The 18,715-nt window shown below is 39.1% G+C and overlaps 1 protein-coding gene across 2 annotated transcripts in view; it reads left to right on the top strand.

Annotated features, from left to right (window-relative positions):
- The window catches only part of GYS2 (glycogen synthase 2), a 47,101-nt gene extending 28,844 nt beyond the window's left edge, over window positions 1-18,257 (top strand). For both annotated transcript variants that reach the window (XM_026092627.2, XM_064516157.1), the window contains 11 exons: window positions 2,332-2,449; window positions 2,868-2,988; window positions 5,712-5,818; window positions 8,546-8,605; window positions 9,331-9,409; window positions 10,121-10,234; window positions 12,181-12,307; window positions 13,882-13,977; window positions 15,494-15,657; window positions 16,865-16,945; window positions 17,986-18,257. In XM_026092627.2, coding sequence (XP_025948412.1) covers window positions 2,332-2,449; window positions 2,868-2,988; window positions 5,712-5,818; window positions 8,546-8,605; window positions 9,331-9,409; window positions 10,121-10,234; window positions 12,181-12,307; window positions 13,882-13,977; window positions 15,494-15,657; window positions 16,865-16,945; window positions 17,986-18,207 — 1,289 coding nt within the window. In that variant the 3' untranslated portion in view covers window positions 18,208-18,257. The remainder of the gene's footprint in view (window positions 1-2,331; window positions 2,450-2,867; window positions 2,989-5,711; window positions 5,819-8,545; window positions 8,606-9,330; window positions 9,410-10,120; window positions 10,235-12,180; window positions 12,308-13,881; window positions 13,978-15,493; window positions 15,658-16,864; window positions 16,946-17,985) is intronic.
- Window positions 18,258-18,715: the final 458 nt, after the last annotated feature.

Raw genomic sequence — 18,715 nt, forward strand, 5'->3', positions numbered from 1 at the left:
AGAATGTGGGAGCAGGTGATACACTGGCTACTGCTGATGGGGGAGTGTGTCCAAGCCTCTCTGATAAATAAATACCAGAGGGCAGATGAAAACTGACCAGAAACACCCAGTCAAGGATTCTCACTTTGTTGGGAAGAGCTCAGCTGGATTTAAAGTGGTTGCAGTGTCAAAGCTATGTCCTGCATCAGCCAATTCTGAACAATTCAGCCAATGCTGAATAAGAAGCAGGTCAGAGGAAGGAGAAGACATGCTGGTAAAGAGAAAGATGGATGGAAGGCATTTCTGCTCTGCTGACCCAACACTCATATAAGACCGCAGCAGGCTTTATTCAGAGCAGCTCCTGTGTAGTCCTGTAGTTCTGGGCAGCAGAAGATAAGAACACAAGTGTTTTTGCTAAGCCAACCAATGTTCTCCTTTCTTCTCACTGGGAGCCAAACTCTAGGAGCTTAATCAAGTAAGGATTTCCTAGTAAAGACTGGTCTTCAGTTCAAAACATGTTATTTCATGAGAGGTCCATCAAAATTTTTGGTATTTCATGGTTGCTAGTAAGGGCTGTAATTTTTTCTACTGCTGTTTAAACTAAAGAGTCTTGAAATGCTTTATAAGGTAAACAAAGAGCAGTCACAGATCACTTGTCTGGCAGGGAAATACACATACTGCCAAAGTAGGCTATAAATTTTAAGGAAGTCATTAAAAATGGCCACAGCATTTGCCAGGAAAATGTCAGCCAAGGATACTGGACAGTGTATGGAGAACTGATTGCACTTATTTTAAAAACATCTCAATATATATTCAGTCAAAGGAGCCATAGATGTTTTAAAGAAGTCTCTGGTAGTCATTCCAGAAATAAGGGATAGTTTTGTAATAGCTGAGATGCTTCATGCTATAGGCATACAAACCTCTGCTTTTGGGAGAAGAAATGGGAAACCCTGAATGTCAGGCACCCTTGATCAAAAGACCACAATGGCAATAATGTTCAACTGCTGCATTGGTGGCAGGCAAAAAAGACCATGCTCACATCAGTAGCTCTAATGTCAATGGGAGTTAACCGCGCACATTGAGATCAAAGGAGATGCTGTTTTGTGTACATGAACACTGTTTGATACTAGGGAATGACATCTTATGGAGGATCCTATAGATGACTCATAAAACTGAAAACATGACTACAGTTAGGGGTTGTAGTTACTAGAGAGCTGATGACGCTTGCCAGGAGAACAAGTATTATGAAATCAATACCAGTAAATCCCCTGATAATTAAGACCTCTTGCTTCTCTAAAGAGTCTTTGTACTTGAGTAATCTCTGGTGTTGTAAATTCGTACAGCTATACTGAAGTAACTTTCTAACTGTGAAATTTATCTGCTGAGAAACTGGCCTCCCTTTCATTTCTAGATATACCTTGCTTTCATTAGCCAACTCGTTACCCAACTCATTAGCTTTTCATTAGCCAAGAAGAAAAATGGCATTCTTTCCATTTACTTTAACTAGATTTAGGCAAGCTGTTAAATAGCTGCTATGCTCTACCAGAAGGGGGAAGGGTGGCTGAATGTAAGTGCTGTTTGGAACAAGCTAAGTCTGTCCATACCTCCACCTTAGAAGACACTGAAATGAACAAATTTTAATTGTAAGATGCTTTGAAATCTATGAGGAGATCTGCCATCGAAGAGTAAATAATACTATTCTGTGATTGTAGGAGAAATCCAGCAGATTACTGAAAGGTCGTCCTTTTAAAAATGTTCCTTATGTTCTCTCTTTTCCAATAAATCCCCAGAAGCCTTCTTAGAACAGAACTCTGTTGTGCCATATAGTGAACAAGTGCATAGTACAAAACAGTTTCTGCTCTCCAGAGTTTTCCATCTATACTGATAAATCAGGCAACAGTAATACTAAGAATAAAGAAGTAAAGGGATGAATTGCACAAAAAATGGCTAAATGGAGGTATAACTTCAGTCCAATTAGGACAAAATAGCTTCCAAAGCTTTCTGAAATAGCATGGAGAGACTACTGTTTGGTATGGTGTATTCTAATGTCAAAATGATAAAAAAGCCGCTTTAATGCTGTAGATAGTGGAAGGCCTCATGGAATGGCTTTGTGGAGGAGGCCCAAGCAGTTGCTTTAATCATTAATGTAATTATACATCTACAGTCTCCTAGTGTCCCCCAGTCATCAAGCTGGCAAAAATCCTTGTGCTAGATAGTGCTCTTCCCTACCGATGACTAGTAAGAATACATTACCTGTTCACGTATTTGCAACTGAAAGACACATTGGTTCTTTCCTTAAAGATTTCTCTTACTTTTAAGATGTCTGCCTCTGCCTTTTCTCTGATTTTCTAGATGTTGTCACCCCAAATGGCTTGAACATTAAGAAATTTTCAGCGATGCATGAGTTTCAGAACTTGCATTCCATGTACAAGGCTAGGATCCAAGAGTTCATTCGAGGTCATTTCTATGGGTATGCTTTTACTTTTCAAAAATTAGCAATGGTTTTCCAATACTATTTAAAGCAAGAACCAAAGCAGAAGGCTGTAAAACATACTTCATAGATAAGGTGTTATCACCTTGGTTACTAACTTAGTCAAATATCTGTCTGGGATTTCTCAGTCAGAAACTAGAATAATTCTAGAGACCAGCTCTGCCTCTGCTTAACAGATTGTGGGATCAGGTAGAAGGCCTTGATTTTTTTCATTATTTACTGAAAATGGAATTTGCCAGGTTAAGATGGTCACCTTAATTTAAAGAAGTGCAAAAAAGCCTCACTTTCATTATTATCATAGAATAATAAATTCTTCCAGAATATAAAATTGTTGTGCATTTTGTTTGATCACATCATGAAACACTTAGTACTTATCTATTTGTTTGCTTCGTTTCAGCCACCTTGACTTCAGTCTTGAAAAAACCTTGTTTTTCTTCATTGCTGGAAGGTATGAGTTTTCCAACAAAGGAGCTGATATGTTTCTAGAGGCCTTATCAAGATTAAACTTTCTGCTGAGGGTAAGAAAGCTTTTGGAAATGCAGATAACATAGAGCTTATGCACAATTTACAATACTATGGAAGCCACATGCAAGAATTTCCATGCCATACCTTGGTTTGTAGGATAGTAATTATGGTATATTTGAAGTTTTCGTAAAGCTTTCTCCCTAAATCATGAGATTATATAAAAATCTCAGGTTGCTTAGAAATAAAGTAGTTAGTTAATGGGTAAAGAAATTAATCCATGGTTACCTCTCTTGGTTTTATAGAAAAATACTGAAAATATGACTCAGGAATGTACTGTAAAGGTCTAGACAAGAGAAGGCAAATAAATGTAATCTTTTAATGATGTAATTTAAAACCATCTTTTTAAGTCAATCATTTAGCTCATTAGGACCTGACCATGATCTTTGAAAACTTTGAGTACTATTAGTGCATTGGATGGGAATCTTGCATTAAAATTCACAGTATGGCAGTGGCCTGATGAATAAGAAGCCACTTGCTCCTTCAGGCTTCTGTTTCCTCAACCGGATAAATGCAATGTTTCCAGATGCCTTTATGCAGTACTGTAATGAAGATAAGACCTAGGCATTGTCATTACCAGAAAACAGAGCACTCACTTCCTGCAAATGAGGTTGTTGAAAAATCTGCAGGTGTGTCCGGAAGACTGACGCATTTAAAATCAAAAAAATGCTAATCAGTTTTCAGTCAAACAGCAAAGATCAATTGGCTGTTGTCATAGTCTGTCTCTTTAGTACTCTATCATTTAAATTGCATGGAAAATCTGAATAAAAATCTTGATACTATATTGTCAGCAAAAGCTGACAAAGAATTAATGTTCAAAGCCCTAAGCATACTTGTTCTACCGTCACCATCTATCAATACAGCATTAAAGTCTGTGGGCTCCCTGGAAATACTTAATCCATTCACCAGCACAACAATTCAGCTCATATAACTTCAGTATTTCCTCCACAACTTTGCCAAACACCCAAGTTCTGTTGTTTTGGAATGCTGTATAACACCAGATACCTTTTAATGGCATTTACACAGCTCTGAACCATAAACGTTGATAAACAATGACTGCAACTTTCTATTATTGTACCTAAAGACTGATGTGACCTCAATGACGAGCTTGGCTGATGGGAAGTCACAGGTGACTGAGGCTACTTTTGAGCCACAGCACTGTAGAAGGGTGTACTGGGTCTTGCTTCTCCCATAAGCTGAGCGTAGCTTTATTATGTTACTGTTCCAACATATGTGCCAGCACCTGATTCCATTCAAAATTAGCCCTTCAAAAAACACTTGTTCTGTAATTATTTTTGGAGGTAATCCCATTGGGAACAGCAAGATACCTGTGCTATTTGTGAATCCGAGAATGATGATACTTCTTAAAGAAGTCTCCAGTGGTGTATCTGAACCTCAAAAATACATAACATTGGATGAAATTATCTTATTTTATAGAGCCCTTTTCCTTTGCTACTTTAAAACCTTACTAATATTTTGAAGATAAAATATATATGTTAGGACAGATTGTTAATACACACAAAGATCATGGCACAGTGGACTTTGAAACTGCCTTAAAGAGAGGGAGGACAAAAATCTTAAAATGGCAGATTGCTGACAGTGCTTATTTTATGTCGTATATTTTCCTGTACCTCAGTCTAAGAGAAGGCATGCTAATAGCCATTGTCAGGAAAATGATATTAGACAGTATCCCAACAACATTCAGCCATCAGAGAGACATTCCAAGCTGGACAGCCTAAAAGTAGCTTCAAAATCATGCCTCCTTTCCCCGCACCCCCTCCAACTCTGCAGCGTCAAAAGGAAAGGACGTTTTAATGGTAAGAATCTTTGTGGAGTATGGCTTACATATGCAGCCATGATTGGATCCTGGCTGGCACCCTTTCCTCATAATGATGTCTCTAAACATCTTTCAACATTTTCTAGAAAGCCATAACCCATACAGTCAGTTCTTTGTGTGTCCGAACTTAAAGTTTAGAATGGAAACAGTTCCAAATACTTAATTTTTACATCTCTGAACTGTTCACTTTTTTTAAAGAGTTGCTGACAGGAGTACAACCCCCATTTTTCTTTATGTGAAGAATCCCCCAGGGCCTTGGTATTCTGAACCTTGTTAGGGCACAAGGGGAAAACAGCAAATTAAACTGTCTGTAACCAAAGGGTCAGATTTTTCAGCACATTTTTTGCCTTGCAGTAGCTGGATGTGATAGGTGAGCAAGAAGTTGCTTAAAGCTTTTTGTGTGTCTGACAAGTTCTTTCCCCGGTGGTTCAGGTAGGCGTAAGTCAGTCAGTGGGGACATTAGTGCTAGAGAAAGTAGTTCTGCTTGTTTCAGGGAATCCCATCTATGCCTAGGCATACCCCAGATAACTAATTTCTCACCTTTTTGAATGAGAGAATTTTGTATCAGATGATAAAATCGGTGTGTGATTTTTTATTTTCACAGTCTGTCTTCACATCCTAAACCATGCTCTCTAAGCAATGAGAAATGAGGAAGACCCATATTGCCCAAACTAGAATTGTGTAAACTCTGGTTACTTATCCTCCACTCTCTCTCTGACTTGACATAAACTTCACAGGTAAAAGAGGGATAGGATCAGAGCCTTCCTGGAAAACCAGTGACAGTGTAATGGGTTTTGCTGTGACCAGCTCTCAGTATTAAAGTGGTCTGTGATACCCTGTAGTGGTGTGATATTTTTTTCTTTCCATCTCATGTCCATGTAGGTTCATAAGAGCGATGTTACAGTTGTTGTGTTCTTCATCATGCCAGCAAAGACAAACAATTTCAATGTGGAAACCCTGAAAGGACAAGCAGTCCGGAAGCAGCTCTGGTAATTGCCGTTCTCATTGAGGACCTTGTAACCTCCCCATCCAATAACCCTTTAAATGCTATGTGATTCCACAAAGAAAGAGACGCATGCTGTGAGGTACTTTTAGACTGAGAGACACTGTAAAGGTGAAGGGTCAAATTCATTAAGGAAATCAGTGGTAGGATATGGAGGATTATTTTTGTTAAAAAATGTTATATCACTCAGCATATTCACAGATTAATTATCTAAGTGGGGAAATGAACATGTGCTTCTCAGGTGGCTAGAGCAGTTAAACTGCTGCAGAAGTAAGGAGGCTGGTCAAAGCTAAGGGATTAAAACTGGCAAGACCTGATTTCTGTTTTTAGGCCTGTGTCTCACTGTGTTAAACCTCTTTCCAATGACAGTTCTATATTTATAAAATGATAGAAATCTAAATGGCTTAGAGATCTGTAGGTAAAAGGCACTATGTAAGAGAAGGATACTCTTTTTGTTGTTATCATATTAACTGCCTCCAGCAGATGATCTCTGGCTGAGTTTCTCAATGTTCAGTAAACAAGCTGAAGTCTTTGAGTAATTGATACTAAAACTGCACAATAGCAGTGACAGAAATAGTATGACAAGGGTCATAACAACAAGGTCTTTGCCATACCTGGAAAAGAAGGCAGATAGGAGAAATCAGTCTACTCTCTATATTGTCTCTGCAGTCATCCCACAGCAACTTCTTGGGACTTCCAGGAAACATTCTACCTGGTTGCCATTCTGGAAACAGGTGCCACAAAGATATAAGTTGGAATTAATTGTCTAACTTTGGCTACCTAAAAGCAATGCATCTGAGCTGCCTTCACTTCTGGTGGAGAGTAATGGTTGACTCTAGATAGTGATTCATGCTATACCACTTAGGAAGGTGTCTAATATGGGTGAAGTGAATCATCCTCTGAAATTGACTGTCACCCTCTGGGGTCTTGTGGAGGGGCCACACAGCTAGCCTAACCCATAGATGGCTAAAGGTGAGACAGACAGAGTTTTTAATGAGAACTCTATACTCAAGATCTGGCCGTTCAGATGGAAATACTCTTGAAGCAAAGCAGGGCCTGCAGTGAATTCAGTGGGCAATGTGCCACTGCTGTCACAGGGCAAGGGTCTGGCTCTAAATCAATGCTAGGAAAATAATGTGAGTGCAGTGAGAAACAGCCATGCTTGGAACAAGCCTTTTGGTCTCAGCTGTCTTTTTGGTATAAAGTATGCAATGCTTGAGTATAATACAACAGGTAGAAATTAAATAAATAATAGGTGATATATTAGGAAAGTTGCAATGAAATGAAATATGCGAAGATTTTTGCCTGTTTTAACTCTACTTCCTGGTTATTCCTCTGGGTGCTCAGCATGCAGGAACAGTAATAGCAATAAAGATAACCTTAAATATGTGAAATCAGCAAAAAATACTGCTTCCAGCTATTCTTCTCACTTTACTCTGTGAAAAGCAAAAGACCACCTGTGTCATCATGTGCAGTATTGTCATGGTCATCATCTGCATCTGCTGGATAAAACAACCTGACATCAGTACGACATGATTATATTAGTTGATTTTAAGGATGCCACAGAAATTAAATACAAGAAGAGGTTGGCAGTTATCAGGGGATAGAAGATGGCTGATTTGGGATATAAAATCCCTGTTTCTTGTGCTGCTGAAAAAGCAGCCTATTCTATCTGGGTAAGTTTCAGGGATGGTTCATGGCATGAGTCAATGAAAACAGCATTAAGACGGGACTAGCTTGCTGGGATTTGGATCAATTGATCTGGCATCTAGCCACTTTACAACTCACCCAAAATTAACACTGTTGTGACTGTGAGTTGGGAGAGAGCAACTAAAAACAAGTATGTGGATTCCCAACTCAGCAAAGTTCAGAATTTTACTTAACAAATTTTGTCTCAGCCCGAAGTCAAATTCCTAGAAATCAGAAGAGCTGGAAAAGTTCCAAGAAAGTGGACATTGGAGTTGAACTGAAAGTGCATTTGCTATTTTGAAAGGAGCATCTTTGCCTGTACTTTCAAGCACTGTGCTGTTCCATCTAGGGGCAGGATAACTTAAATGGCTCTTTGCAATTAGAATAACTGTTCCCTGGAGTTCATTCACAGCTAAAATATAACACTTGTCTGGCACAGGTTTTATTATTAATTTAAAACATGACCTGAGTTTTCCAGGAAATTTCCTGGATCACAATTTATGGAAAACTACTTTTAGTCTAACTCTTGGTTTTGAAGGTTTTTGAGTTAGGAAATAGAATAGAAAAAGAAGGAAAGAGCTTTCTTTAAAAACCCGGTTTGCTTAACTCTTACATCTTACATCTTCTACTAGGCCAGAATAAATTTTGAAATTTCTCAATCTTGATTAGTCAGTTATCATGTTTCTCTGCTTATAGTCATATATGCTCTTTTTCATAGCAGATAAAATGTAGTCTACTGGTCAGAGCAAAGTATTGGCATTAATTACTACTGAGTTCCACTCCTGGCTTTAGCAGTGCATTTGTCTTTGGATGCAGATCAAATCCTTAGCTGCACTGAAATCAGTCAGTATGGCTGCTCGTTGGGTAAAAGACCTCTGAGAACCAGACCTCTGTCTGCTTCTGCATTCTTGGTTCTATCAGTATAAATGAAAGCACATTTTACTTTCCATCAGCAGGAATCTTTTTTATTCTGTCTTTGTCCTGGATGTGCCTGTTTTACACATATGTTTATTTATTTTCCTAGGGATACTGCACAATCTGTGAAAGAAAAATTTGGAAAGAAACTCTACAATGCCTTGTTAAAGTGAGTGTGTAGGTTACTTTGCTCTACCTTCCAGAGCCACATATTTAGCTGGCTCACCTGTGGTGTTTCTGTGCTTCTACTGCTTGTTTAAGAGGATTTTGTGGTGCATAGGAAAGGACACAGGAGAAGGATATGGGACCCTCTGCTCCATATACAGGTTACTTGTACAATAGGCAAGTCACAAAGTTAAAAAAAATACCCCAAAACTAACGGTACTAGCACTCTGTTGTGGAAAGAGTCTTAAGAGACATGGAGGATGTCTAAGTAACACTATGGCTTACTCACTGGCAAAATTGAGTTACCTCAGTTTAAATGAAGACAAAGTAATGTGGATTAGTGGCTTGTTCATATTATTTCAAACGACAGTTAGGGTGAGTTGGAAATGAACCACAACTGAGATGGTTGGCAAAATCAGTAAAATAAGCAAAACTAAGGTGTGTCTGAAAAACAAAAAAGCACTTCTTTCAACTTTATTGGAAGCTAATTGGAAGGTCAGCAAGTTCAGACATTACTCCATGTTAGGGAGAGGGAGAATAAAATGAAGAGAATACAAAAAAAAAAAACCATGAAAGCAAAGGAAAGATTCATGTTGACACAGTGGGCTTCAGGTCAGGCCCTGTTTGCTGTTTCTTCATTTTCTTTCTACAACTCTAATGTAAGTTCATAAGCTCAGAAGGACTGATAATAAGCCATTTGGTAAAACAGGCTCTGTATTGCCTCTACAGAGGAGAAATTCCAGACTTGAACAAGATTCTTGACCGGGATGATATAACCATTATGAAAAGAGCCATCTTTTCAACTCAGGTCAGAAAACAGTCATTATTTATAAAAACATCCAGTACAAATGGTAAACATGACTATGTACAAGGATTGTGTATGACATATAGTGATATGTATGCACTGAAAAATAAGTTTTCAGCAAATATATTTCTCATAGGTAAAATTTAAAGCAGAGTTGTGATTGTTTTTAATGCGAATATGACCCCAAATAATTATTTTGGGGAACCCATGGATCTTCCACAGTCGCATTCTGGACACAAATCTTCCTTGTTTTTTCCTTCTGCATTAAGTACAAAGTCTGCACTGTTCTTAAGGCATATTTTGTTTGGTTTCATTCTTGTTTTATTTCATGTCTATTCCTGAAGCCTGAATTTTTCCATTTTTATGAAATATGTAAAATCAATCTCTTGATAAGAGATAAGATCAATCCCTGATCACTAAAAACCTTTAAAATTAAATTTTAGGTCTTTCTAAAAGTTAGTACAAATACATTTGTTTTGACATGTATGAAGCAAGTCCTGTGACAGCTTTTATGACCTCACTTGATGGTTGGGTTATGTAGGAGACAACATTACATGATCATAACATTCCTTTCTTATCTTAAAATGAAAGGATGAAATCCTATCCAAGTCAAAGGCAGAATCTCCCACTGACTTCCACTGGCCTAAGAGAATAATAACAGGACTCTTTCCCAACAGTTTTCCCTGGCTCATGGAATGTCTTTACTGTCTTTAGCGACACTGCCTGCCTCCAGTGACCACCCACAACATGATTGATGATGGCAACGATCCAATCCTCAATACCATCCGACGCATTGGCCTTTTCAACAATCGGACAGACAGAGTAAAGGTACATTCTGTCATTTTCATTACAGATATAAAGTGGTATATCTTTAAACCGTCTCAGTCTGGCTCATTAGCAAGGGGATCACAGTCAAATTCTTGATAGACATGCAATAAAATACTACTAGAATAGTTCCTCCCTCATCCTCCCTTTCCAGGACTAACAGCCAGTCACTTCACAGATATCCTCATTTGCTGTTTAACCAAGTTAATTTCAAGTCAGAAATCTAATGTTAGGGATTTAATTGTTCTCATTACTGCATCCTCTGATACTCCAGAAATACTTCCTGTTCGTGCTGCATTCATGTTTAAATCAACTGTTGAAGCTAAACAGATGTAAATAAATCCTTTCCTGTACTTCCACATTTATCCTACCAGATCATAGAAATGATGAACTCCCACTTTCACAGGTATGACAAAGCCTTTTTGGTCTCATAGTCTCTGGCATTATTCCTGTTAACTATGACTTCCTCTTCATCTACCTATTCAAAGTAAAACCTAAAACTGCAAATTGCTCTTCTTCCAAACCTTTTGACAGGCAGAGCTATAGTACCTCTGACAATGACACACCACTTGTTCTCAGTATTTTGGCTTTTAAGCCCGCGAGGATAACTTAGTAGCTGTTTTTCTATACTTCCTAGTATACCTATTAGTGGCATAATACAGACTCTGCTAAGCGTATGTCTCCAATGAGCTCTGAGAACATAATATAGTATACTAGATGTGACAAAAGTAGGTTGGGAGTATACACTGTATACAACTGTAATAAAAAATTCCTCAGAACTCACTGCTTGAAGTCATTGAGAAAGCAGATGACATAGAACACCACAGATACCTCTTCCTGCTTCTCAGCAGACTCAACAGGCTAGGTATAGGTCAAGTTGGTACAAAACTGTCATTATCATCATCATCAGGAAAATTGCCTGCTGGGTAAACAGGCTTAATGCTTAAAAAGCTGCATGTCATGGACAAAAATTCTGTGAGCCTGAAACAGAAAGTCATCTTGAGAGCTGTATCACATGTCCATGCAGACACAGCTGGCATGTGAAATCTAGCCTCAGTGATGCCAATGGAAAATCTTGTTTGACTCATTGGAACTACACATAATGAGCTTACAGTCCATTTATTAGTTGAATACATTCATGTGTTGATTTATCCAAAAGAGTAATTTGACTGCATTTTTAAGGAAGAATAAAAGCATATCCTTTTATGGAATAGTGGCTGAAGTATCTTTATTTGGGAAAGAAAAGCCCAAAGAATGTTAAATTCATCCCTCACAGCTCTTTCTCCCAAAGCTGACTGGACAGCATTACACAAAGCACTTCTGCACTGGGCAGTGGAATATGGGGCAGTGACCCCAAACTCAGCCCTAATCTGAGCCAGCAGAGCTATGCAGATAAATTAGCTTGGATCCTGGAAGTGTTATAGGGACATTAGCCTAAGCTTTGTCTCTCAGCAATATTAGTTAGTCCATGCACAGGACTGTATATTTGATTTCAAACTTCTCTTGGTTGGTGATAGATTCACTGAGCACCATAGACGTTCCTGTATTTCAGTGGGATGCTGTGAAGCTCAGGAGTGCTGTATCCTCCTGAGACCTCCTCTGGAACAAGGCATATGCAACAACACAAACAGACAACAGTGTTGCTAAATGCCACAGCCATAGGCATAATCCTCAATGCACATGGTCTTCCTTGCTCAAAGAAGATAAAGCCCAAGACCTGTCCAGGAAATAATGTGTGATATCAGTAGTATTTTTAGGACAAGATAGCATGCAGGCAGGATACAATGCATTCTAATGGGGTAACTGAATTAGATAACAAGATGGGCAAAGGAGGTGTTGTCCAGATACTTAGGTGAAGACCAGAGTGAAGAAATTGCTTGAGCTTATACATAATGAAATGTATCAATGACAGTTTTCTTTCAGCTCTAATGTAAGTTTTGAATATCCAGGTGATCCTACATCCAGAGTTCCTTTCTTCAACAAGTCCATTGCTGCCCTTGGATTACGAAGAGTTTGTCAGAGGCTGCCACCTTGGTGTATTTCCATCATACTATGAACCGTGGGGTTACACTCCAGGTAGGTAATATGTACGCTAACTACTGTCAAAAGATGAATATCCATTCTGTTGATGCAGAATAGCTTTACAGACAGTATCTTCTGGAGTGCTGAAAAAACTCTTTTGACTCTGTTTCCTCTGCAGTGCAAAGCTCTTACTGCTGGCAAAATTTGGGGGCCAGGTGGTATAAAATGGCATCTACTGACTGACAACTACTCACATTTGTCCCTGCGCTGGACCTTTTCCCATACTAGCATGTAATCTTTTGATTTTCTGTGGCTTTAGAACAAAAAGTCATTTTTTAAAACTTGATTTTTAACCTGATTCAAAGATTTGGAAAGAAGATTTAGAGGAATGTACATACTGAAAAAATAGGGCAAGAAATCTGATGCTACTGGCAGACATACTTCAGTGGATGTAATTCAAGATAACCGTTAAGCTTGATAGACACCTGCAAATTAACAATAACTACCATGCCACCTCCACCATACCGTAGATATTTACCACAGACACTTTCAAACAATGACAGAGGATCTTACAGACATAAAGGGAAATTTCTAAAGGTACAGACAACATGTAGCTTCTAACTTAAAAATAGGGCCCAGATTTACAAAAGGCACTTAACATCTGCTGAAATCAGTGCAAACTATGAACTTGGATACCTGTGAAGATCAAAGCATAGGCACCTGTCTTTTTTCATGCTCTCCAAAATATTTCTTGTAGTCTTGATAAGCATATGAAAGTTTGGATGCTCCTCTGAAGTGCATGTGTTGTTAAAAGAAATCTTGTAAAGCTAATCATTCTCCAAAGCTATTTAAGTACCTTCTCTCTCCAAGTCAGAGAGCTATCCAATTCCAGGTAAGACAACTGTCTTACACTCAAGCAGTTTCTCTCCTAGTCTCAGCTGAGGTGTAAATAAAAACATGTGACAGCCAGGGATGATTTTTTGACCAAAGTATCTTTCTTAAGCTGTATGCTGCCTTAGGTTAGGCTAAAGTTCATCAACACAAACTCTTTGACCTGAATAAATAGTTATTCTTTCTCATAGTGATGATAACAACAGAAGATGCACATATTTTATAATTTTATAAAATAAGCTCCGCATCTACTTTGAAGGCAGTCCTAAGATAATGATGTTTGTCTTTTTTGCTATAGAGACCAGTTTAAAAACAATGAATATTAAAATACAAAGTTTAACACATTCCTGAATTTAAGAGATTCAGTTTTGCAAATAGGCATGAACACCTAATGACCATGTGCATAGAACAGGCTCCAATTTAAAATCCAGACAAAAAGTCCAGGCATTACATTGGGGATCTCTATTTCAACACTAGACTACCAGAAAGTGTTCGGTTTGGGGAAACAAAAAGATATGTTCACCAAGCAGTGTAAAATTTTTCTTTAAAATTCTTTTTTTTTCTTTCTTTTTTCTTTTCCTCAAAATCCACAACAAAGCATAATAGTTTTCCCCTGACATTTTCAGAGCAGCTCTAGTTTTTTCGGACCTTCTGTCAGCCTTTTTCTATCAAGATGAAATAATGCAAAGCATATTGTCATTGTCCTAAAACTTTTTTTTCTCTATTTCTTTTGGCAGCTGAATGTACTGTGATGGGCATTCCCAGTGTGACCACAAACCTTTCTGGATTTGGCTGTTTCATGCAGGAGCATGTTGCTGATCCAGCTGCTTATGGTAAGATTTTTAACAACGCATCAATATACTGCCTCCCAGTTAGGAAAAAAAGCGCAGTGGCAAGGCTGTGACGCCTCAATTTTGTGCTTTCACTAGTGCAATAAGGTTCTTTGGGAGAATGTGTTCAGGGCTCTGAATACCTGGTTATACTGAATGAGCCATTCAAGCTTTGATATTTATCCAAAGTGTTTCCAGGTTCTCTCTCTCATCTCTCTTTTAGCCTTTTGCCTGCTGTGTTCTTCCAAACCCAGCATTCCTCATCCCTCCCCTAGAATCTCCCAACACTTCCTTTCAATACCTCTGGTTACACTATAGCATGTTTAACTTTTCGAAAGAAGCAGTGAAGTGCTCCTCCTTGAATAGTCTAAGAGGATGTACTGGGACTTCAAACATTTTCAGGGCCAGTAAGGCTTGTCTCCGCTGAATAAGCAATAGAAGATAAGCCTGTGAAGATAAAAGGAGCATACTTACAAATAAGAATCTGCTCCTAAAGCTTCAGAAATAGTCCATGATCAGAGTGTAGTGAGGAGAAACGTAGGCAACTCTTGGTGTATCATGACAATAGTGAAAATGTGCCTGAACTAGGCCCTCTTTCTAAATACTTTGACTTGTCTGCACAATCAGATGGAGAGAGCTCCATGCTAGCACCAGCTGCATCCTAAACTGGTTGCCAGGATAAAGCCAGGTGCTGATTATATCTGCACCAGCCTGGGTAGACATGTCTATGAGAGCCTTCGGAAAGGTCACAGACCAAGAGCATGTGTCGCTTGCTCTTTGCCAAAACATAGATGTGGGCACTGAAATAACCCACCGTACAAACCTAGGGGATACCAGGCACTTTAGTTAAGATACCTGGGAATCTGCCTTATCCATTAAGATAGTTGAGGTCTATTCCTCTCTTTTTACCACCACCCTGATGTAAGGGAGTAGGGAAGAATTGACTCTGGCAAGCTACATGGAGGGAAATTTTACCTTGGCCCTCTCTCTGCCAGAATTTTGCATCAGTTGATGTATGTGAGTTAGCCATCTCTATGGAAGATGTTTGTATTTGTACTGAAGACAGTCTCTGTCCTACAGGCTGATTCTGACCAACCACACTTCTAAATTCTACCACAAACCATGAAAGCATGAGACTTTTTTTAAGCAATCAGTATTTTAAAAATGATGGAGAATAAAACTGATACCTCTTTATCCATAAACCCTTGAATATTTTTGGACAAACTTAAGCAACAACAGCAGCAGCAAAGCCTCTGAGTTATGGATAATTTGGTGAATTTCAGCTGGAAAGGTAAAGAAAGTTAAAATACAAAAAACAGATATTTGTCTGCAGCTTCCCATGCCATCAGAATAGAAACAACTATTCCAGTTATAGCTGCCACTCTGACTTCTCACATTAAAAAAGACATCCAATACATGTAATGTTTGCACCTGTGTGTGACAGAAGCTGGATTAGAAATGTAGGTGATCAGATCCAATTTTCAATTCCACTCATATTCTCCCTTTTTGTGTCCTTCAGGCATTTACATAGTTGACAGGAGGTTCCGCTCTCCTGATGAGTCATGCAACCAACTGACTCAGATCCTGTATGGATTTTGCCAGCAGTCCCGTCGCCAGAGAATCATCCAAAGAAACCGAACCGAGAGGCTTTCAGACCTGTTGGACTGGAGATACTTAGGCAGGGTGTGTGAAACTATGTAGTAGAGATATTAAAAGTTCCACATGCAGAGTGTCTGACTAACAGTCTTCAGCACCAGGCTGCAATGAAAGGAGACAACTCTCTTCTGAAAAGCACCAGCCAAAGGTGTCACAGTCAAAACCTGCCTTTACATTTCAGTGTTATGCTTCCTTTCTCCAGTGGTAAGGAGAGACTTGACTTAATTCAATAGGTTAGAGCAGAAGCCAAAGACATTGTGGTCTTTGCACTCCTGGTGCTAAAGGCAATGCAAAAAGCCTGTGTCTCTGTCAACACTGGCATCCCCATATTGAGTGAGTAGGATCTGTGCTCCAAAGTCATCTGGACTCTTTCAAAAATCCTGCCTATTCTTCCTAAAATACTGCTGGGCCTTGTGGCTCTTCATCTTTTCTAAATTACATCTGTGCCTTAAAGGCAAAATAGTTTTATATATGACACAGAAAATGCTGCAGTACCATACACTGAAAAGACCCTAGCAAACCAGTATTCTCAAGTCTACAGAAGCAAAGGAATGGGGGCAGATATATCAGTCCTGTAACTATTCTGTATGTTGTCCTGTTCTCATATCTGTGTGAGAACCTCCTGTTTATATGGGTCCCAGCACAGCATAAGGCTCTGACACAATAAGCTGTTTTTTCAGTGCAGGTGATGGAGACTGGTGAATATAGTGGATTTGAAGTTCTGTAAAACCATCAAGCAGTTTTGGCAAATTCATAAATACCAAGCATCAACAAATTCATAAATGTGTTTTTTCTGCAACATGCTTCTTATGCAAGGATGAGCCTATGCAAGGAAGTTTATCTGTATACACAGGCACTCTTAAAAATGTACATTTTCCTGATTGAAAAAGAGCTAGTTCTATCATGAAGAATAAAGAATGTCTGTGACTTGCTAAGAACTGCACTGACTGAGATGAGTGCTAGTTTTCATCTTGATACACCTTAATCTTGCAGAAACCTTATTTGGCTTCTGTTCCAGACTCTGCTGCACTGTGAGTCCGACATGAGTGGTTCACTACTTCACAGCAATGTGTTCATTACAAGTGGCAATATCAGGTGGATTCTTCTCAGCTGAAAACATATTCAGCCTTTGTTCAGTATCATCTTTGAGATGACACTCATTTTATGCTTTCTTTCCTGCTTAAATCTATTCAAGACTTCCTTGACTGCTAAAGACCTCTATTCTTTGTTACAGTATTACATGCATGCCAGACACTTGGCCCTCAGCAGAGCATTCCCTGACAAATTTGAAATGGAACCAAGTGCTCCACCAAAGGTAATGTCTGCTTCTGGAGATGAGTTCATCTGCCTTTTAGCTGCTATACACAGAGAGAGCATGAGAGAGAATGAGAGAGAGACAACAGAGTTAGCAAGTTTTGTTTTAACTGAAAAGGAGCAGGAAGTCACAATTACAAAACCAAGTTCCAGTCAGGAGTTGTAATGGCATGAGATGCAAATGGTAGGGGCACCAGGTGCGATACAGGCACAGTTCTCCAGGGGATTTAGAATGATGTGGGTGGAACTATACCACTTTAGACAAGCCGAGGAAGTGGCCTTTGGCGTTCCTATTAGAAGACCGGTAGCTTCTAATTTTGCTGCTGATAAAGATCACGGAGTGGTTCTGTAACCCAATAAAAGGAAAGCTGTGGAAGGATATTCTGGAAGACAAAGAGGCAGAGTATTGTTTTAATCTGAACAGGGTATGTGAGGAGGAGGCTGTGGCTGGAACTGCAAAGGGCCAGAATAAAGGCACACACATGCAATCAGTTCTTGCGTAGTGCATATTAGCACCGATTTGAGAATGCAGGCTGCTTGATTCTGATCTAAGAACCATATTGTTTGAAACCAAATTTCCAGACACCTCCAGATAGCAGCTCAGTTTTTGACATAATAAGGAGAAAAGAGGCTCAGGCCAAAACCCCTTGTTTGGCTCTACTGTTTGCAGAAATTGACAATATAACTAAGAAACTGTTTTAAGACTTCAGACTAATTCTAAATTTCTGTAGGTACATTCTGACTGTGGAGTTCAGAAGGATTTTGTGTAGGGGTGAGGGTTTTAAAGCTTGATAAAGATACTGAGTTATATTTTGTGGCAAGCAGTGCCGGAAGGGCACCATGTTGTTGCATGTACTTACTGGCATAGAAAGACTGAGGGAATCTGCATTCAAGGGAATTTAGTTTTACAGTGCAGAGCGGGTGTATCTTACATCCCCTCACCAGTGGTTTGCCTTGCAGTGCTGACAGCCTTAAATTCCTGTATACAACCAAATGAGGAACACTGTGATAATGTATATAATTTGCTACTCTCTCTGTCAGACGGAAGGTTTCAGGTACCCCAGGCCTTCGTCAGTGCCACCATCACCCTCTGTCTCTCAGCATTCCAGCCCTCACCATAGCGAAGAGGAAGATGAAGATGAGGATGAAAGATATGATGAGGATGAGGAAGCTGAAAGGGATAGGCAAAACATCAAGTCTCCCTTTTCCCTTGGAGTATTGCCGCAAGGAAAGAAGCAGCAGCATGGAGAATACAGGAACTGAATTCATTGCTCTCACCCTGGCAGGGTCTCCATCCACTCAACAATTTCTCCTGTAGACTTTGCAAGCTTTGCATTAAGGACAGTGTGGTATAATTAGGAGAATATTAAATGTTACTTGAGCTACAGTGTTGGGGAGCCTAATTTTATTTTACACTGCAAATAGTTTAAATGACAATTATTCTGTCCTGCCTGGAGACAGAAGAGATATCTCAAACTTAATAAACGTAGAGAATTTGACAGTCGCCTCATGAGCCTGTATGTACTGTAGATAATACTTTTGTCTGCATAATCATCTATATTAATCATAGTCCATGCTGATAGCTCCATTATGGTTGTTCCAAATGATTCCCTGCTTCATTTATGTCTCCCCCTTTTCCCTTCTCAAACTAACATGAACTTTAAGCCAGAGCTCAGAATATTTAGAGAAAAAAGTGTTACACTGGGGAAACCTTGGCAGGGTTAAAAAAGATAAATTGAAAAGAAAATGGTCTTTCTTCTTCCTTATGCTG

The sequence above is a fragment of the Dromaius novaehollandiae genome, chromosome 1, assembly GCF_036370855.1.
Source record: "Dromaius novaehollandiae isolate bDroNov1 chromosome 1, bDroNov1.hap1, whole genome shotgun sequence".
Taxonomy (NCBI): Eukaryota; Metazoa; Chordata; class Aves; order Casuariiformes; family Dromaiidae; genus Dromaius; species Dromaius novaehollandiae.